The following is a 22423-nucleotide window of genomic DNA, read 5'->3' on the forward strand; positions in this document are numbered from 1 at the left end:
ACCAGGGTAAACATCGGGTTACTAAGTGCAGAGCCGCGCTTAGTAACCCGATATTTACCCTGGTTACCATTGTAAAAGTTAAAAAAAAAACTACATACTCACATTCCGATGTCTGTCACGTCCCCCGCCGTCAGCTTCCCGCACTGACTGTGTCAGCGCCGGCCGTAAAGCAGAGCACAGCGGTGACGTCACCGCTGTGCTCTGCTTTACGGCCGGCGCTGACAGTCAGTGCAGGGAAGCTGACGGCGGGGGACGTGACAGACATCGGAATGTGAGTATGTACTGTTTTTTAACTTTTACAATGGTAACCAGGGTAAATAATGGGTTACTAAGCGCGGCCCTGCGCTTAGTAACCTGATATTTACCCTGGTTACCAGTGAACACATCGCTGGATCGGTGTCACAAACGCCGATTCAGCGATGACAGCGGGTGATCAGCGACCAAAAAAAGGTCCTGATCATTCCCAGCGACCAATGATCTCCCAGTAGGTGCTTGATCGTTGGTCGCTGTCACGCATAACGATTTAGTTAACGATATCGCTGCTACGTCACAAAAAGCGTGACGTTGCAACGATATCATTAACAAAATCGATATGTGTGAAGGTACCTTTAGTCGATGGCAAGGTGTGCATGTTTTGAGTGGGCTCAGTAGCCGTTACAGTCATCTACCTGTAACAGTAGCAACCTGAGCTAGCTCCAATCGCTGCTGTTTAATCATTTTAAACGCTGCTATCAATCACCAAGTTAACATCTGGATGGAACATAGGGCTAAAAAAAGAGGAGTAGCTCTACAATAGCTCTCCACAATGAACTGAAAACAAAGTAATTTGTACAGAAGTAGGTATGAGATCTGATACCTTGTCCTTTTGCCCACCTTAATATCTTTTTTTGCTAATTTGCAGTTTGCTCAAACTTTCTTTTCTTTTTTTTTCCTTCTTTTTTTTGTGCTATAAATACAGTATACTATCAATATGTTATTTTATGTAGGGGGGGGGGAAGTGCCCTTTAATGTAGTTATTTGGAATAGATTATATTCTACTAGATGGCAGCCCGATTCTAAAGAATCGGGAGTCTAGAATCCATATATACTTTATTTATTCAAATGTAAGAATAATACAATTAATAAATAATAGTAAGAAAGAACAAAAAATGGCTGCACTCACCAGCTCTTGACAATTCTTGTTATTTAAGGTACAGTTACACAGGATCCATGAACATGCTTATGAGGGGAGGCAGTATATGGAGAAAACACCAAACAAAAGTTCAAAATTGGTGTGAAAATGTCACTGAACCACTTCACAACTAAATATATATAGTTTTGGTAAATGGTATTATCATTTTTTTGACGAAATTCGGCAGGAGCTTGAAGAGCAACGTCACTGGGCCCGCCTCCACGCAGTAGAAACTTGCTGTGAGGTAAAAATTCAAAAATCACACCAAAATGGCGGGCGGAGTGTGTCACAGTACGGCACGTTTCTGATTGGTCGCTCGCAGCAGGCGGCAACCAATCAGACACTGGACACTGTTGACGTCACTTATCTCCAGACATTAGCTCCGGACATTAGCTCCGGACATTAGCTCCGGACATTAGCTCCGGACAAAGCCACGGAAGTTGGCACAAATTGCAGGAAGTAGTATTCTAGGCAATTATATATTAGATATGTCAAAACTTTATTTTTAGGTGATTTTTCTATTTCATGGGGAATTTCGCAAATATTGCCGCAGTTTTACATCCTGTACTTTGAAGGGTTGTTGTCATGGGTCTGTTCAGGGAACGATCCTTAGCTATGTAGACACACCTATAAGTATTTGCATATGAATATGTTTTTCTTCTGTAGTCATCTACTACCTTCCTCTTCCAATTTATACAGTTTGGGGATTTATGAAATCTGGTCTTTCCCATTCGCCTCTTGTGCCTACACCATTCTTGCTTGCCTAGCCCAGGCATCATCACGGTCTCGCCAGGCTTTATATGACGTCTGCGTGTATGTAAAAAAGTTACCCCGACCATGTTGTGCATGTTTGATGTTTCCATATCACTCGCTGATTGCCCGATCCCTTTTCTTTTTTAGTTTACATATGTCAGGAATTACGTTACATGTATTTTCTTGTTTCTTATTGCAGGAAGGAGGAGGTCACTCCATGCTAAAAACAAGCTAAACCTAAACAAGCAAGAAAAGAAGAGTGGCTCAGACATCGCTTCTGCCGCTATGAAAGATTCTCCCGACGGTAAGACAAACTAAATTGCATTCCTTCAACTTCTTGCATCTTTTATATGTTCACATTGTTATCCATAATTTATCTCTTTACATTGGGTATTAGAATCCAGAGCTGCATTCACAATTTCTGCTGACTTCTGAGCTGAAATCTCCCATCATTCCCTATTTGCATCAGGGCTGTGGAGTCGGTAAGCCAAACCTCCGACTCTGACTCCTCAATTTCCATGACACCGACTCCACCAAAATGGACTTCAACTTCGACTCCATGACTCTGACTCCACAGCCCTGATTTGCATAATATTTTGTGTAGAGTGTTACCTTGGAACGTTCAACTAAGCCATTTTGTAATCAAAGGTATTTTCTAAGCCGACATATCAGGAGAACTGACAGATTTTCTTACACCCTTAATGACGGGATGTAAATGTAGGTGACCGGTCAGGAAGTCCCAATGTATAGCTCAGGCTCAGGAGCTGAGCCGGCTGCTTCTGACTGCAGTGATTAAGATAGTGACTGGTTAGAGACTGGAGGGGACCCTACTGTCGCCCCATTGCCTCCCCTGTGATGTTTTAATGGGGTGCTTTAGTAGTCCGGGTCTATTTAGGCCTCTGTGTTCTCTCATTAGTACTTCTATGAAGCCTTGTCACAGGGCGCCATAGTAGATCGCCAGATGTACATCAGACTGCGATACAGAAGTATTGCACTGTAGTGTACTTGCGATAAAGTGAACGCATGTTCACGTCCCCTATGGGAACTAGTGAAAAAAAAGTTAAAAAATGGTTCAAATAACCTTTTTTGTTAATAAAAAACATTGAACATTAAATATTTTAATTTCCTATCTTTTTCTCATTCTTCACATAACTGAAAAATGTAAATTCTGCTTTTTTTTATTTACCTTCCCACCCCCTCCCCATAAAAAATAGAATTAAAAGCAATCAAAAGGTCATATGTCTCCCAAAATCGTAGCTGTAATAAAAATACAGCCTATCTCTCAAAAAGCAATCCCTCACCTAACTCCATTGGCGGAGAAATAAAATAGGTCTCAAAGAAATGGCGACACGGACCCAATTTATATCTATTTATTTAAAAGACATACAACAAAAAATACTGTATATACCGTATATCTGAATTTGGTATTTCTGTAATTGTAGTAACCTGCAGGGTGAAGTTACCAGCTTATTATTACCGCAAAATGATCACCATCTCTTACTTTATTTATCACTTGATGGTGCAATGTTACACTACTGTTTAGAGATGGATGGATCGATTCGCAAGACTCCTGTCCATCTGCCAGGTCAGTGGTCTATGGTCGCTGGACAGGAGCTGTGCAAAACTCCTAACCTCTGACATTCCTGACTCTTCTTTTGATTAGCTGGGCTGGAGTGACGTCATGTGTGCATAATTCCGCAAGGATGACCCGCCAACAGGCAAATCAAAAGCTGCGTCAGGGATCCCAGAAATTAAGAGATTCCCGAGCCTCCTGTCCAACGGCCACAGACTACTGACCTGAATGATGGGCTGGAGTCCTGTGAATCGATTTGCCAATCTTTTCTACAGTTTTTTAAATTTTATAGTACTTTTATAATTGAGTTTGTCTCAAACTATCTCTTTTCTACTTGTAGCTCCAAATGAAGAGGATATAAAGCCACTAGGCTCTCCGGTCCTCTCTCTCGAACAGACAGCCGTGATCCAAGAATTGGTGAATCACAATGTCCTTCCAGATCGGATTTCCATCCCTACCACCGAACTACCTAAGTTAACAGACAGCGAGACCGTGGAGGATGTCTTCATCGAGCAAGAGCCAATTGATGACTCGCAGAAAGAAAGTTCCGAGAGGGAGTCAATAAATCAGGAAGAAGAATGTGCGGAGATGCTTGATGACCTACGGAGTACATCCGATGAGACGCCTGAAGGGTCGCCAAAAAAGAAACCTATTAAAATCCCAAAAACTAAAGGGGATGTTAACGGGGATTTTCCAGAGGCTTTTATGTTCCCGTGCCAGCATTGTGAGAGGAAGTTCACAACTAAACAAGGGCTAGAACGACATATGCATATTCATGTTTCTACAGTCAATCATGCATTCAAGTGTCGATACTGTGGAAAAGCTTTTGGAACGCAGATTAACCGGAGAAGACATGAAAGGCGTCATGAATCCGGCCCTAAAAGGAAATCCTTAGTGTTGTCCACTTCTGCTGAATTTGGTCATGCTCACAAACACATAATAGATTCTCTCAAAGCAACCGACGAATACAGCAGTTCTCAAGCACAAAGTAAAATAACTGATTCTGACCGAGAAACTTCTCATTCTGTAATTTCGGAGGAAAATGGCGAATCAAGCAGAGAATTGCACCCCTGCAAGTACTGTAAGAAAGTCTTTGGAACCCATACAAACATGCGACGACACCAGCGCAGAGTTCACGAGCGCCACCTTATGCCAAAAGGAGTAAGACGAAAAGGGCACCTGCTCGAAGATCCGCAACTAAAATCTGAGCAGTCTCCCCCAGTTGAGAATATTTATGTAGCAAACACAGAAATTGAGGAAGACGGAGAAGCGGATGATGTCTATATTATGGATATCTCCAACAATATATCTGAGAATCTCACCTACTTTATTGATGGTAAATTGCCAACATGCAATGCAAGTAGCACCTGTGAGGTGATAGAGGTAGAGACCAGCACTGCGGATGTACTAGGAATTAATTGCTTGCTTACCCCTATCAAGGTTGAAGTTTCTCAAAATGTAAGAACCTTTCAAACTGTTCCTGATAATCAAAATCCACTTAGTGACTCTTCAAACAGTGGAACCTTGGATCCTAAAAAGAGAAGAACAATAAGCCCTCCTTTACTATCCAAAATTAAAACGGAAGTGGAGCTTGAGCCGGTTACACCTTCCTGCTCCCTGACTATTCCTTTAAGTGTTTCTGTAAGCGATAATCTGCCCTTTCCAAAAGAAAAAAGTGTTTATTTATCTTCGAAACTGAAGCAGCTACTTCAGATGCAAGAAAGCAATAAGTCTCAGATAAGTCCATCACTACTTGCCGAAATTCCAAAGTTGAGCCCAGCAGTGTCTTCCTTGACGTCTAATCCGAACAGATTCAAAAGGCGAACCAGCTCCCCTCCCAGTTCGCCACAACTCAGCCCAGCACCTAAAGAATACGTCAAGCAAGAAGTAAAAACTACCTGGAGTGAAGGACTTGGCTCGAAATTACCAAAGTTGGAAAGTCAAAGCAGCTCGCCTGTCTGGAGTTTATCTGGTCGAGAAGAAAGAGATAATTTGAGCCCATGTGAAGACGCCAAGGTCAATAAAGACTGGACTTCTAATGTCTCTTTTGGGAATGTGTGCAACCAGCAGCCATTGGACTTATCCAGTGGAGTGAAGCAAAAATGTGAAAGCAAGAGTCGATCGCAGGTTCCTTGGGAATCTGTACTTGATCTCAGCATAAGTAGGAAGCCCTTCAGTGACACTGACGCAAAGGAATATAAAGGGAATACCATTGGTGTAAAGAAGAAGAAGCCTACGACTTGTATGTTAAAAAAGGTTCTGTTAAATGAATATGATGGATTAGAGGCTTCAGAGGAAAGTGTTGCACAGTCAGAATGTCTGGTTCTTCCCTGCAGAACAGATGAGCTCAGACTTGTTTCAGAACTCGATGTCGGCTCAAGTGTAGACATTTCTAGTCCCATGGAAGAAGACCTTTCTGCTTTAGTTGATGGCACATGCACATCAGTCTGCCAGTCCCCACCTATACTAACACCATCTGAAGCTCATTCGCCTAACCCCTGCCTTCCATTTTTAACAGACCCTTCATTGCCACCTCCTCTTCTTACAACCAATTTTCCTTCACTCCCAGATTCTTCTTGCAGTGTACCTCCCACTCCATCTTGCACTTCACCTCTTTCTACTAGCACACAGTCCCCACTTCCAGTTCTTTCTCGCACAGTATCTCCTTCTCCTTCTCTCACGACGGACGATCCTTCTGAGTGCACATCCCCTGGTCCACCTACCCTTTCCTCTTCATCGTCTTCTTCTTCCACGTCATCATCCTCATCGTCGTCATCTTCATCATCATCTTGTTCGTCTCCTCCACCTCTGTCCATAGTGTCTTCGGCCGTGTCTCCATCTTTAAATTCTGAATCCTCTGCACCTGTTTTTAAGCAAGAGAAGCATGATGAAGAAGCACCAGCCGAAGACTCTTTGCAGTTGAGTCAACAAAATGACTCTGTTTGTGAAAATTTTAGCAGGTCCTTCGTGTGCAATGTTTGCGACTCTCCATTTGTATCAATTAAATACCTTGCCAAGCATCTGGTTGTGCATGCCGAGGAATGGCCTTTCAAATGTGAATTCTGTGTGCAACTTTTTAAGGATGTATCACATCTCTCAGAACACCGTTCTTTGCTTCATGGGGTGGGGAAGATTTTTGTATGTTCCCTGTGCAAAAAGGAGTTTGCTTTTCTTTGTAACTTGCAACAACATCAGCAGGACCTTCATGCAGATAAGGAGTACAGTCATAGGGAGTTCGAAAACGGGACACTTAGGCCGCAAAATTTCACAGACCCCAATAAGGCAAATTTAATCCAAAGCGAAAAAATAGATGAGGACCCCATGACCCCATCACCAGAGGATGATGGAGAATTAAATGATTCTTCTGAAGAACTTTATACAACAATTAAAATTATGGCGGCTGGAGAAAAATCTAAAGACCCAGATGTACGTATGGGACTTAATCAGCACTACCCAAGCTTTAAGCCACCCCCCTTTCAATACCACAACAAAAATTCCATGGGTGTTGGGGCTACGGCAACCAACTTTACCACCCACAATATTCCTCAAACCTTCACTACTGCTATACGTTGCACTAAATGCGGAAAGGGTGTTGACAATATGCCCGAATTACACAAGCATATCTTAGTATGTGCTTCTGCCAGTGACAAAAAAAGATACACTCCGAAAAAAAATCCCATACCCTTGAAACAGATTGTGCAGCCTAAAAATGGGGTAGGGGTGGTAGTTTTGGAAGCTGCAGAGAAGAACTCATTTAGGCGGATGGGTCAACCTAAAAAACTCAATTTTACTATTGAAATCGGCAAAATGTCTTCAGGTAAGCTGAAATTGGGTGCAATAAAACGGAAAAACCAGCTAGTTCAGAAGGCAATTTTACAAAAGAACAGAAAGGCGAGACAAAGATGCACTGACTCTGCGCCGCATTTTTGTCCCTATTGCAATCGAGAGTTTACCTATATTAAAAGCTTAAACAAACATGCTTCGTTCAGTTGTCCTAAAAAGCCAGCGTCTCCACCCACCAAAAAGACCAGTCCCAAACACTCGAAGAAGCCAACTTCTCACAAGAAGAAAAAATCCAGCATCGTTCGACGAACGGCAGATGCCGAGATACAAATGCAAAGCACAGAGTTAAATTTGGGTAAAACTAGAGCAAGGAGCTTGGCACCTGTCCCCGTTCCTCCACCATCGGCACCCATCAAATCTAAGCAGAATGTGAAAGCTGCTCCGCCAGTGAAATCCAAAAAGCAGACCATGCCTGTTGTAAGGAACTCAAGCCCTGTAAGACTACCCAAGGGTCAAATGGTTAATGAGGTAAAGAAAACCAAGAAAGCCACACTCCAAGGCCAACACCAGACTTTTGGAAAAACCCAAAGAAAACATATGCGAATACCGAAGGGCAAGTTACCAGACAAGCATCTAGCCAAGAAGAAAAAAAAGGGCAAGTTCAGCATGAAGTCCAGAGAGCGGGTTAGTGGACCCCGAACAAGAAGCTCTGCCGACAATTCCGATAAGAGAGAAGATGGAAGGTAAATGTGAGTCCATAAGATGTTTTTCATTATCTTATTAACACCTTAACGACCAAAGGTATTTTTTGGTTTTGCATTTTCATTTTTTGCTCCCCTTCTTCCTAGAGCCATAACTTTAAATTTTTTTTTTTTTTTTGCAAAATGGCCACATGAGGGCTTGCTTTTTTGCGGGATGCGTTGTACTTTTGAATGACACCATTTGTTTTACCATGTCATGTACTGGAAAACAGGGGGGGGGGGGGGAATCCAAGTGCGGTGAAATTGCAAAAAAAAGTGTAATCCCACCGTTGTTTTTTTACCATGTTCATTAAATGCTAAAACTGACCTGCCATTATGATTCTCCAGGTCATTGCGAGTTCTTAGGCACCAGGGATGTCTAGGTTCTCTCTTATTTAGGTGGTGAAAAAGTCCGCTAAGGAGACTAACGAATACAGGTAAAAAAGGGAAATTTTCAAATCACCCCCTTCTCCATTAAAAATAAAGAAATAAAAAAAAGAAATGCACACATTTGGTATTGCTGCGTTCATATGTCTGACTTATAAAAATATGAAATAAATTAATCCGATCATTAAACAGTGTAATGAGAAAAAAAATTGAAACACCAGAATGTTTTTGTCCAGTGCTAAGATGCAATAAGAGGTGATAAAAACATCGTATATACCCTAAAATGGTATCAGTAATATTTCAGCTCGGGGATAAAAAAAAAAAAAGCCTTCACACAGTCCTTTATGCCCAAAATTGAAAATGTTACGGGTCTCAGAAAATTGAGACACAAACAAAAATATTTTTCAAATTTATTTTCACCAATTAAAGAAAAAAAAGGACCTTTCAGATTTGTTGTTTATTCATACTTGGTACAAAAAGATGGAACAAGATCAAAATTTTGTATTTACCCAAAAAGATTCCAGTGAAAAGTACAGTTTGTCGTGAAAGGAAAAAAAAAGTTGTAAATGCCTCCGTCTACAGAAAAATTAAAGTTTTAGGTCTAAAAATATTGCCACCAATAAAACAAAAAATAAAATTAGACTTACCGGTAATTCGGTTTCTAATAACCCACCACGGCAGCACACAGGAGGATGTCATCTCATCCTAGTAGGGACAGGAAACACAAAAGAGGTCAAATAACCCCTCCCACCTCCTTTCCCCAGTGTTATTATAAAGGACCACAATATTATGAATGCTTCAAATCATATTTATTATTACTGGATCCAATAATTGGGCAAGGGGATGTAATTACCTGTGCTGTCGTGGTGGGTTACTAGAAACCGAAATACCGGCAAGTCTAATTCTATTTACTCTAGTAACACCCCACGACCGTACACAGGAAGAATACCGAAGACTAATGTCTAGGGAGGGACAACCGCCTGGAGAATCTTTCTCCCAAATGATAAATCCTTAACGGATGTCAAGTCAAGCCTGTAATGTTTGAAAAAGGTGTGGACAGACGACCAGGTAGCGGCTCTGCATATCTGTTTGATGGAGGCGCTGGCTTTTTCCACCTGCGAGACTGATGCTGCCCTAGTAGAATGAGTTGTGAAAGTCTGTGAAGGTGTCAGATTCTGAGCCTGGTAACCTTCAGCAATTTCTCTTTTTATTTAATTGGCCACCGTACCTTTGGATACTTTCTTTCCCCTATTCTGACCATAAGGTTGAACGAAGAGGTTATTATCCTTCCTCCACTCTTTCGTTACGTGGAGATAATGTAGGACCACTTTCCTTACATCAAGACAATGGAACTCTTCTTCTTTTCTTTCTTTGGGTTTTGGCAGAAAGAAAGTAGTATTATGTCCTGGGGTATCCGGCTGGAGCCGAGGAGATTCGGGTGCCTATCTTCCCCTTCTTGGGACTCCTGCTAGCGCTCCACTCACAAACCGCTAATCATTGTTACATATAATGACTCTCAGAAAGGCCTTTTGGCTTTTAGAATCGAGAACTCAGAAGACAGGCTGTCAAATGCAAGTTCTCTGTCTGGATGGCAGATTGGCCCTTGGTGCAGAAGATCTCTGACTAGTGGAAGGATTAGAGGATCATCTACATGCAGGCTGGTTATGGTGCCGTACCAGCTTCTTTTCGGCCGTAGGGGTGCCACTAGAATGACTCTGGTCTGCTCCAATCTTATCTTCTTCAGAGTCTTTGGTAAGGCCGGGATTGGAGGAAAGGTGTAAGCCAGATTGAACTGCCACTGGTGGGCGAAGGTGTCTATGCCTAGACACATGTCGTCTGGGTTCAGTGAGAAATAGCGAGTCACCTTTGCATTCTGATGTCCCCTGAATAGATCGACCTCTGGATAACCCCATTTCATTGTCAACATCTGGAACACCTTCGGATTCAGACTCCACTCTCCTGTATGGAAATCCTTTCTGCTTAGGAAGTTGGCTCGCTTGTTGGCTGTTCCCTTAATAACAAAGGCTGACACGGACAGAAGATTTTGTTCGGCCCAAGAAAATATTCTCGCTGAGATACCTTTCAGGTCTTCGTGTATCAAGCTTCCTTAGTGACAAAGGTGTGCAACTGTGGTCATATTGTCCGAATAGACCTTTACGTGGGTACCTCGGATCATGACGTTGCTGCCTTGAGGATCTCTTCCACTGTCTTCAATTCTCTAAAATTCAAGGACTGTCTGGTGATTTTGGCTGACCAGTGACCCTGGAAGGATGTCTGGGAAATTATGGCGCCCCATGCTCTTTCTGGCATCCACTTCTCTGATGACCAGCGGGATCTGGATCCAAGGAACTCCCCTGTTCAGTTTCCTTGGGTTGTTCCACCAAGACAATAACATCCTTATCCGAACAGGTATCGACATCTACTTGTTCAGTGATCTGTGGGATCCATCCCACTCTGCCAGAACATTAGTCTTAAGGTTCCTGGTGTGCGCCTGGGCCCAGGCTACTGACTGGATGCAGGATGTCATAGAGTAGAGGACCAACATTGCGAATCTCATAGACACTGACCACCTGCTCCTCAAGATATTTATCTTTGCTCTGAGTTGGATCTGCATTTGTTTGGGCAAAAAAGATGTCTTCTCCTGAGAATCTAGGAGAACCCCTAACAATGTATTTTTTTCTGAAAGGGATCATATCTAAGGGAGCACGTTGAATTGATAATGAGTTATCCACTCCCCTTGGGCAACTGTGAAGCTCAGGAACTTCTGATGGTTGGGATGAATCGTGACATGATGGTACACATCCTGCAGGTCAATTGTCGCCATGGCAAAGTACTTCCCTATCAGGGGAACTGCTGATTTTGTGGACTCCATCTTGAACCTTCTGTACCTGATATACTGGTTCAGTGGCTTCAAATGTATTAAGATGCTGAAGGATCCGCTCGGCTTTTCTATTAATAATAACAGATGGGAGAAGTGACTCCTGTTCTGCTCCATCTCCGGGACTAGTGAAATTGCCCCTGAGGCAAGTAAGTTTCTCAGACCTGACTTCAGGGTGCCCTGGAGCATCTGTGCAGAGAATTGCATTATTGGGTAGGAGGTAAACTCTATCTTCACCCCTTCCTGGATGGATTCTAGGACCCACTGGTTGGTGCATATTTCTCGCCATTGTGGTAGGTAATGTGAGATGCGACCTTCTACTCTCCCTTGAGCATCATCGTTTACTTTGATGCTGGTCCTGGGAGAAAAGTACATTCCTGCCTCGGCCTCCCTTGGGGTAGCTCCACCTTCCTGTCTTCCCTTTTACTCCTGTACTGGGAAGGTTGCTCCTTAGGGGGCTGAAAGGACTTCTTCCTGGAACTTTTTGGTTCACGCAGGGATTTTTTTGTTGTCCGAAGCCTTCTCCAACAAGTCATCTAGGGCCAGCTCGAACACATACTTCCCCCTTAAGCTTTACTTTGGATGCCACATCACCACCCCATGACTTTCAGGACGCTCTCCATCTTGCGCTCAAGGGGATCCTTCAACTGGGAGGAATCCTCGAATGGCAAGGTAGTCTTGGCCATGCATGCGACCTGAATGTCTACCTTAGGTACCTCGGACCAGCATTTCACAGTCTCCTCATCAACCGGAAATCTGTCCTTTAAGTCTGAGGGGGTGGTTAGCCTTTTTATCTGGAGAATCCCATTCCTCCAGAACCAGCTTTCGGATGTTTTTTGTGTATCTGGGACACAAGCTTCCTTTTTAATCAGAGACCCCCGAACATTTCCTCCTGCTCTGAAAGTGTAGGTCTTTCCTCTTCCACCTTCATGTTTCTCCTTAAAGCCATGAGAAGCTCCTTCATGTTTTCCGAGGAAAAGTACCTCCTATCCTGTACTTCAGGACCCAAACTCTGCTCACCCTCCCTCCAGGACTTCTTCCAGCATGGACTCCTGGGAATCCTCCTCCTGATAGATCCTTCTCTTCATGGCAGTTGGAGGGGCGCTGGGAGCAGGTAATGCCTGCGAAAAGGACGCCAAGGAAGACTGTATCTCCTGGCAGACTATCCCTTTAATTTCATCCCTTAAGGAGGGCAGTTCCTCCTTAAGAATTTTCTCAATACAGTCCTGACATAGGGGCTTCTTTGACAAACTGCACACCTACGTCCGGTGCCCTTGGATTTACTCCTTGGTGCGGGTTCCTTGTCCCCATGAAAGAGAGGGGAGATGGCAAAAAAGTCTTTAAAATCTATACCTGCACCTTGGAGGGGATCCAATGCCTGTATACTTACAGGTACCGCGACAGCGCTGGGCTCCACAGATGCAGAGTGGGAAGGTCTAGACTCCATGCTACAACACAGTTTGTCCTACCTTGCTTGACCTTCCATCCTGGGCTCTTTTATGCCAGGTGACTGGACCAGCGCCTGCCTTCAGTCAGAGGGTCTCCTCCCCTGCTCACTCCGGCTGTAGTGATCTCCAGATGGTGTCCACCTGCTACGGTGTTCAAATTTCCTGCTGCATTCCACAGTGGGCCGCAAAACCGGAAGTGACGGCAATGCAGACCAGCCGGCAAGTAAAGTCATATCCGGCCACCATGAGGGAAGCTGGAAGCATACGCAGGAGCAGGGGAAGGAGATGGGCCTGGAAAACTCGGAGAGGCCTCCCACCCAAGAACTCCCCCAGACTGTACCCGGAGGCGCAGACTGGGGGAACAGCACACGGAAATGGAAAGGGAAGGTAAGCCGACCGATCTCCTGCTGTCCATCTTATCTGTAGTCCCTGGTGTCTGCCGCAGGCTCCGAGCACCATAGGATGGACCTCTTCATCCCTATAGGGACAGGAAAGAACACTGGGGAAAGGAGGGGTGAGGGCCAATTTGACTTCTTTCGTGTTTCCTGTCCCTATTAGGATGAGATGACATCCTCCTGTGTGCTGTTGGGGGTGTTATTAGAGAAAAGTTTTTCTGTACAAAACAAGTAAAACCTAAAAAAACCCATACATAAAAAAAAAAACACAGAAAAAAAGATTTCATGGCAGATGTCTTGAACGTGATAGAAGTTGGTTAATAAGTTAAATCTACCCCCAAATGAGGTCACTGATACACACATCTCGGCCTGCAAAAAAAAAAGCCCTCATAGGAAAAATAATGTTACAGCTCTTTTAATGCAGCAGTGAAAAAAAACAACTATTTTTTTATTTTTCGTAAATCTTACAATAAAGGCTAAAAAGAAAAAGAAAGTAGATTAAAGCATACAGTTAAAAGAATAAGCCTTCCATTTCAGAAAATAATAAGTGAGAGAAGAAGCAGATGCCATAGTTCTGCTTCCTAGGCTACATTCAGATGTCAGTCATTCATGTTCGCATGCCTGGACTGGCCCACAGGAGAACAGGAGAGTCCTCCGGTGGGCCGCTGTGCAGGCGTGGCCACCACCCTTGTATATGAGCAGTGCTTGGTTTTTGGTACCCAAAGCATGAGCAGCATGCATGGTGTAGGAACAGAGACCCTGATTCCTGCGATGTGTCACTTGCTACAGTTTTCTGTGCTGCAGATCTAGCAGTTCTCTGAATGCGGAGCCCTGTATAACCCCGCCCACACCACTTCAGTGATGGGGGCGGAGTTGGACTACCCGGCTGCTGATTTTCTAGTCCTCCTTAATTATCTCCTGCTGATAAAAAAATGATTTTTATAAAAACTACATCAAGCCGCCCAGTAAGTGAGACATCGCTGGAATCTGGGTCTCTGTCTCTACATTATGCTGCTCTCAGATTAGGTGTTAAATTCTGGTGACAAATTCACCAACACTCATGCTAATGTAATTCTCTGGATTACCATTTTACAGTAGCTGCTAATTGGTCATTAATAATGATGAGCGAAAGTGCTGGGATAAGGTGTTATCTAAGCATGCTCGAGTGCTAACCGAGTGACTTCGGCGTGCCCGAAAAATATTTTCGAGTCCCAACAGCTGTTCGACAGCCGCAAGAAATGCTGGTATTGCATGTGTGTTAGGCATTCCCTGCATGTGTTGTGGCTGTCTAACAGCCGCAGGGACTGGAACATAGTAAACGAGCATGCCGTAGACACTCGGTTAGCACCTGAGCATGCTTAGATAACACCTTATCCCAGCACGCGCGCTCATCACTAGTCATGAACTTTAATATCATTAAGTAACCATAACTTTATTTTTTTTCTCTGTTTGCAGGGGTTTGTTTTAATTTGCCTCCTGACATAACGGTTGCACGATCAAGATAAAATGAGCACTACAGAGTCCAAGCAAGAGAATGCAACTCCGATCTCGCACTCGCCTACAAATCCACCGTAACATTGTGATTCCTGCGCTTCCTCCACGTTTGGCATGCTAATACGTTACCGTTCATTCCGCGAGGATTCCGTACATTCAACACGACGCCGCTCGATTGCCAGGAGCACACTGGATGTTCTGTTCGATTTATTCTTGGAACAAAGGAGATATTATACAGGGAATATAGACTTTATCTATTGCCCTAAAAAAAAAACAACTTTTAATAAATAAAAAAAAAGTAAAATAATAAAAAAAAATAAAAAATTGGCAATTCAGGGTTTTTCAAACATTGCTGCGTTTTCACTCAAATACTTTGCCAGAAAGTACCAAACCAATTGGAAACTTTTTTTTTTCCTCTATAAATCCTGCAATTGAAGCCTAAAATATAAATTCAATTACAGTTCTTAACTTTTTAGGATTTCCAGCACTAGGAAATGGTATTTATTGACTATCATTCAATTGTTTGTTTTTTTTTAAAAACGTCAATTTTACATTTTTATAATCGCACAGAACTTTAGTCTAAAGGTGTGTAAAATTTTTTAAAAAATCTCCCCCATCCCACAAAAACAACACAATTTTTATTATGATGGTCTTTGAAAACACGTATGGTCTTGTAAGTAAGAGATTAAAAATATTGCACTCATCTGTTTCCGTAGTACTGTTGGGTAGCCTAAAGTCATTGTTTTGCCTCTTTAGGAAACTTAACTTTTTTTTATATACTTTTTTTTTTTGTATTATTATTATTTTTCTTTTCTTTTTTTTGTATTATTATTATTTTTCTTTTCTTTTTTTTGTATTTTTCTTTTCTTTTTTTGGTATTATTATTTTTCTTTTTTTTGTATTATTATTATTTCTCTTTTTTTTTTTTCTTTTTTTTGTATTATTATTTCTCTTTTTTTTTCCTTTTTTTGTATTTTTCTTTTTTTTGTATTTTTTTTTCTTTTTTTGTATTTTTCTTTTTTTTTGTATTTTTCTTTTCTTTTTTTGTATTATTATTTTTCTTTTCTTTTTTTGTATTATTATTTTTCTTTTTTTTTGTATTATTATTTTCTCTTTTTTTTCTCTTTTTTTGTATTATTATTATAATTTTTCTTTTTCTTCTTTTTTTTGTATTATTTTTTTTATTTTTTGCTATTTCACTACTATTCAGAGCAGTAAATACTTCACGTTATTTCACCTGGTTAGTATCAACTATAATATTCTCCTCTGTCATCAGTTATAAAAAAAAAAGTAATCTACCTCCTAGACTGTAGTTCACACTTGTTTTTGGTGAATTTGTGCCACTCGCATTTTTCTATCATTCCCAGTTTTGTCTTTTTATTGTTTTGTTGTTTTTTTTTTTTTTTTTTTGTTACCATTCTCTTACGGGGGACTTTACGTTCAGAAATTGTATAAAGCATTTCTAGTAAGTTTAAATATAAAAAGGCAAAAAAAAATAAAATATTTAAAATTTATTTAAATTGTTTTTGAACTTGTCAGTTGTATTATGTGTTTTGTTTTGTTTTTGTTTTTTTGTTTTGTTCTCTTATATTTTTGGGGATGTGAATCTTTAAAAAAAAAAAAAGAAAAAAAAATGTTCATGTGCTGGAGTTTGCTGTTATCTCCATTTATTATTATTTTTTTGTTTTGATAAGTGATTTTAAATATATTTTATTGAAATTATTTACTGTTTTGCAAAAAATTGTGAAGGACAGTTTAAGGCTGTCGCTGCGTTTAAACGTTCCGACAAATATATTTTACTTAGAGGTATACGCAACATAAGATGTGGTTTATGCTATTTTTTATTCTGGCATGAAATCCTGTGATTGTCAGATGTGTTTTAAAATGGGGGGAAAAAAAACTACTTTTATGCTGTTTCAAGCACTTAACCTTATAGATGGGGCTATCATGATACCTTTTATATACTTGTAATCAATAAAAAAAAACTTTATGAAAACATGTTTGGAAATCTTAACTTTTTAAAATTGAATTTTTTTTTTTTATATACCAGCAGCATGATGTAGAGGCAGATACCCTGATTCCAGTGATGTCACTTACTGTTCTGCTTAGTGTAGTTTTTTTTTAATATATATAAAATCAGTTTTATAAAAAAAAAAAAGAGATCGTCACTAGTGAACTGCTTCAACGTAATCCAATCATGCCCCCACCACTGATTAGCAGCTTTCTGCCTATGCACAGTGTACACAGAAAGCAGCCAATCAGTGGTGTGGGCGGGGTTATACAGAGCTCCGCATTCAGAGAACTGCTAAATCTGCCGAAGAGAAAGCCATTTTTAATCAAAACAGAAGCAAGCAGTGAAGTAAGGGATATATCATTGGAATCAGGGTCTCTGACTCTACAAAATGGTGCTCTCGGATGGGGTAGCAAAAACTTGCTGACAGATTCTCTTTAAAGGGGAGTTATAATCAGAAAATGACCTTTTGTTTCAATCATTTGGCCGGTGGCCATGGCTATGACATAACCTGCTGACACATGCAGGCTGCTTGATGGGCTCTCCTTCATGGATTAAATAAGGTAATGTTTTTTATAAAGAAAAAATGTCTCTCTTTCAGATCAGGATCGGAATATTTATTAAAAAGCTAAATCCTTAATCTTGCGATTTTCACACTCGCCATTGGTGCATTTATTTAGTTTTGTACTTCTGGTCTTTTCAGGAAGAGTTTTCAGCAGACTCCTCATCAGCAGAGGCTGATGAGGACAACGACTGATACCATCTCTGCCCACAATTTATAACGCATTTGTTTATTGTTAATACAGATTGTGATACAGGAAAGAAGAAACTGCCAAATATTTCTAAAGAATACATTTAACCCCAAAATCTCAATTTAAGCAATAGCTCATTTACTGCTGCTATCTTCCTTATAAAGGATAGACTTCAATGCCATAGACCGAAGCAAGTCGCAAACGACTGGGACATTGGCTGTTTTTCTTACAACATAACTGCGTGACAGCTAGTGATGAGCGAACGTGCTGGGATAAGGTGTTATCTCAGCATGCTCGGGTCCTAACCGTGCTCGAAAGATATGAGAGTCCCCTTGGCCGCAGGGAAAAAGAGTAGGTGGGAAAGTGCACCGAACTGTTTGGCCACACCAAGGGTACACCAAAACGCCTGTACTTGGTTTGAACAGTCATTCTTTGCTTCCAAATTCCCTTTAAATAGGATCAGTACAAAACGACTGGGCAAACCAAGCACTCGGCGCACCCTTGGGGTGTATAAACAGTATAGTGACCTTTCCCATCTACTTGTTTTGCCCTCCTTTTACTTGATTGCCAATTCTGACTCTACTGGAGCCAGGAAAGAGCGGAGACAGATTAAAAACAAGTAGGCCAAAACCTGATTCCATAGAATAGGATTTTTTTTTCCAACACTAAACTTTATCAGCATGCACAAGCGATAAATCTAGCATGCCAAAACCGCAGCAAAAAAAAATGCAAAAAAAAACAAGGAAAACATGCATTTTTGTTCTGCAGCGTCTTTCCTGCCAAGAGATTAGGTTTTGCTGCAGAAAAAAATGCATAGTGTGAACTTACCCTTATTAAATATTGTGCTATAATGACGTAACGTAAACGCCATATTGGTGAATCCTGAGTTATTAGGGGGGATGCCCCTTGTCACTGCCCTGTGGTGGTATGGCAGGGAAATAACTTGCACTCAGGTGTCCCTGTAGATTACCGCTGATTATTTTCTTGCATTTCTTTAGTATATTTATAATTATTTAAAAAAAAAAAAGAAAAAAACTCAGTTAAACCTGCAGTATAAGGTCATTAAAAATGACGTGTGAGCACGTACCTCATGGACTTGCTGTATTATTCAGCCGTTACCCATACATGCAGCCATAACTCTCCACTTTGAAAGACAGGAAAGTGGAACAGATACTCGCCGGCGCCAAGGTGTACCCAGTCGGAGCGGTTCTATCCTCTTGTATTATAACCTTACCATATGTCAAGAATGACCTCAATGGGAATAAGGGACAAGTGGATCGGGGCCTAAATGTGGACACCCACCAATGGTAAGGTATAAAAAAGTAATGCCGAGCTTAAAAAAAAAAAAAAAAGTCCAAAAAATCTAGAGCTAAACCAAAATGAACTGAAATATGAGTTGTTAACATGTAATGTGTTGAATTATGAACCCAAACAAAATGAGGATTTAGCCCTAGATTTGTAATTTTCTCACTTATAGGAGAAAATGGACCCAATAATCCGTTATGCAATTTCTCCCGAATGTGTTGATACCCTACGTGTGGTCGAAAACATAAGGGTTCAGAGGGGAATGTAATTTTTGGAGCACAAATTTGGCAGGAATAGATTGTAGATGCTATGTTGAATTTTCAGAGCTCCAGAGGTGCCACAAAAGGGAAACCCCTTAGGAAATTCATCTACGAGTGTGGTGGGCATTTTAAACCCCCAAATGCATCCAAACTGTTATACGATTGGGCTATAAAAATAAAAAAAATAAAAATGTTTGGTAAAATATTACTTTAGCCTCATATTTAACTAGATGGTGGCCCGATTCTAACGCATCGGGTATTCTAGAATATGCATGTCCACGTAGTATATTGCCTAGCCACGTAGTATATTGCCCAGTCACGTAGTATATTGCCCAGTCACGTAGTATATTACCCAGCCACGTAGTATATTGCCCAGCCACGTAGTATATTGCTCAGCCACGTAGTATATTGCCCAGCCACGTAGTATATTGCCCAGCCACGTAGTATATTGCCCAGCCATGTAGTATATTGCCCAGTCACGTAGTATATTGCCCAGCCACTTAGTATATTGCCCAGTCACGTAGTATATTGCCCAGCCACGTAGTATAATGCCCAGCCACGTAGTATATTGCCCAGCCACGTAGTATATTGCCCAGCCACGTAGTATATTGCCCAGCCACGTAGTATATTGCCCAGTCACGTAGTATATTGCCCAGCCACGTAGTATATTGCCCAGTCACGTAGTATATTGCCCAGCGAAGTAGTATATTGCCTAGTGACGTAGTATATTGCCCAGCGACGTAGTATATTGCCCAGCCACGTAGTATATTGCTCAGCCACGTAGTATATTGCCCAGCCACGTAGTATATTGCCCAGCCACGTAGTATATTGCCCAGCCACGTAGTATATTGCTCAGCCACGTAGTATATTGCTCAGCCACGTAGTATATTGCCCAGCGACGTAGTATATTGCCCAGCCACGTAGTATATTGCTCAGCCACGTAGTATATTGCCCAGCCACGTAGTATATTGGCCAACCACGTAGTATATTGCCCAGCCACGTAGTATATTGCCCAGCCACGTAGTATATTGCCCAGCCACGTAGTATATTGCCCAGTCACATAGTATATTGCCCAGCCACGTAGTATATTGCCACGTAGTATATTGCCCAGTCACGTAGTATATTGCCCAGCGACGGAGTATATTGCCCAGTGACGTAGTATATTGCCCAGCCACGTAGTATATTGCTCAGCCACGTAGTATATTGCCCAGCCACGTAGTATATTGCCCAGCCACGTAGTATATTGCCCAGCCACGTAGTATATTGCCCAGCCACGTAGTATATTGCTCAGCCACGTAGTATATTGCCCAGCCACGTAGTATATTGGCCAACCACGTAGCATATTGCCCAGTCACGTAGTATATTGCCCAGCCACGTAGTATATTGCCCAGCCACGTAGTATATTGCCCAGCCACGTAGTATATTGCCCAGTCACATAGTATATTGCCCAGCCACGTAGTATATTGCCACGTAGTATATTGCCCAGTCACGTAGTATATTGCCCAGCGACGGAGTATATTGCCCAGTGACGTAGTATATTGCCCAGCCACGTAGTATATTGCTCAGCCACGTAGTATATTGCCCAGCCACGTAGTATATTGCCCAGCCACGTAGTATATTGCCCAGCCACGTAGTATATTGCCCAGCCACGTAGTATATTGCCCAGCCACGTAGTATATTGCCCAGCCACGTAGTATATTGCCCAGCCACGTAGTATATTGCCCAGCCACGTAGTATATTGCCCAGCCACGTAGTATATTGGCCAACCACGTAGCATATTGCCCAGTCACGTAGTATATTGCCCAGCCACGTAGTATATTGCCCAGTCACGTAGTATATTGCCCAGCCACGTAGTATATTGCCCAGCCACGTAGTATATTGCCCAGCCACGTAGTATATTGCCCAGTCACGTATATTGCCCAGCCACGTAGTATATTGCCCAGTCACGTAGTATATTGCCCAGCGACGGAGTATATTGCCTAGCGACGTAGTATATTGCCCAGCCACGTAGTATATTGCCCAGCCACGTAGTATATTGCCCAGTCACGTAGTATATTGCCCAGCCACGTAGTATATTGCCCAGCCACGTAGTATATTGCCCAGCCACGTAGTATATTGCCCAGCCATGTAGTATATTGCCCAGCCACGTATATTGCCCAGCCACGTAGTATATTGCTCAGCCACGTAGTATATTGCTCAGCCACGTAGTATATTGCCCAGCGACGTAGTATATTGCCCAGCCACGTAGTATATTGCCCAGTGACATGGTATACAGCACAGAGCCACGTAGTATATTGCCCAGCCACGTTTGTCACAGGTTAAAAAATAAAAAATAAACATATACTCACCTTTCCTAGGGGCCTCTTGTAGTCCGCGGCAGCTTCCGGTCCCAGGGTTGGTATGAGCACAGGACCTTTGATGACGTCGCAATCACATGACCGTGACATCATGGCAGGTCCTTCTGCCATACCATCTTTGCCACCAGAACCTGCAACGGAAGATGGCGGCCGGCGCGAGTGGCTCAGCGGACTACAGAGGGTGAGTATAGCAGGTTTTTTTTTTGCTTTTTTTAAATTATTTTTAACATTACATTTTTTACTATTGATGCCGCATAGGCAGCATCAATAGTAAAAAGTTGGGGACACACAGGGTTAATAGCAGCGGTAACGGAGTGCGTTACCCGCGGTATAACGCTGTCCGTTACCGCCGGCATTAACCCTGTGTTAGCGGTGACCGGAGGGGAGTATGCGGGCGACAGGCACTGACTGCGGGGAGTAAGGAGCGGCCATTTTCTTCCAGACTGTGCCCGTCGCTGATTGGTTGCGGCAGCCATGACAGGCAGCTGGTGAGACCAATCAGCGAATGAATATCCATGACAGAAGGACAGACAGACGGAAGTGACCCTTAGACAATTATATAGTAGATTCTGACGAGAAATAATGGGAGAAAATGGACCGCACAATTTCTTATGTACTTTTTAACAAAAGTGGCAAAACCCAATATGGGATTGTATGCAGTAGTACTGTTTGAGCGCACGATGAGGATCTGAAGGAAAGCAAGGAGCAATATTTGGCTACTGGAACGCAAAATTTGTTTGATTAAATTGTGGGTGCCATTAGTAGAGCCCCTGAGGTGCCAGTATGGCAAAAGAAAACTTACTCAATTTTGGAAACTACACAGCACAATGATTTCATCTAGGAGTGTAGTGAGTATTTTGAATCTACAGGTGCCGCGCAGAATTTTATAACATGGAAACTTACATTTTTACCACTAAAATGTTACGTTCACTGCAAATTTTAATTTGATATTAGGTGAAAATGGACCCCACCATTTGTTGCACCATTTATCCCAAATTTGGTGATGCCCTATATGTCATGGGAAGCTACTGTTTAACCACACGGCAGGGCTCAGAAAGAAAAAGGGCACTATTTTAGATTTTAGAGTGCAAATTTTGCCAGAAATGTTTGCAGACG

The 22423-nt window shown here is 42.0% G+C and overlaps 1 protein-coding gene across 2 annotated transcripts in view; it reads left to right on the plus strand.

Moving 5' to 3' along the window:
• The window catches only part of PRDM2 (PR/SET domain 2), a 132362-nt gene extending 116129 nt beyond the window's left edge, over positions 1–16233 (plus strand). The window contains exons 7-9 of one of the 2 annotated variants that reach the window (XM_069742436.1): positions 2124–2228; positions 3838–8029; positions 14584–16233. In XM_069742436.1, coding sequence (XP_069598537.1) covers positions 2124–2228; positions 3838–8027 — 4295 coding nt within the window. In that variant the 3' untranslated portion in view covers positions 8028–8029; positions 14584–16233. The remainder of the gene's footprint in view (positions 1–2123; positions 2229–3837; positions 8030–14583) is intronic. The other variant, XM_069742435.1, reaches the window with a different exon arrangement.
• Positions 16234–22423: the final 6190 nt, after the last annotated feature.

Source organism: Ranitomeya imitator, chromosome 10, assembly GCF_032444005.1.
Source record: "Ranitomeya imitator isolate aRanImi1 chromosome 10, aRanImi1.pri, whole genome shotgun sequence".
In the NCBI taxonomy this organism is placed as follows: Eukaryota; Metazoa; Chordata; class Amphibia; order Anura; family Dendrobatidae; genus Ranitomeya; species Ranitomeya imitator.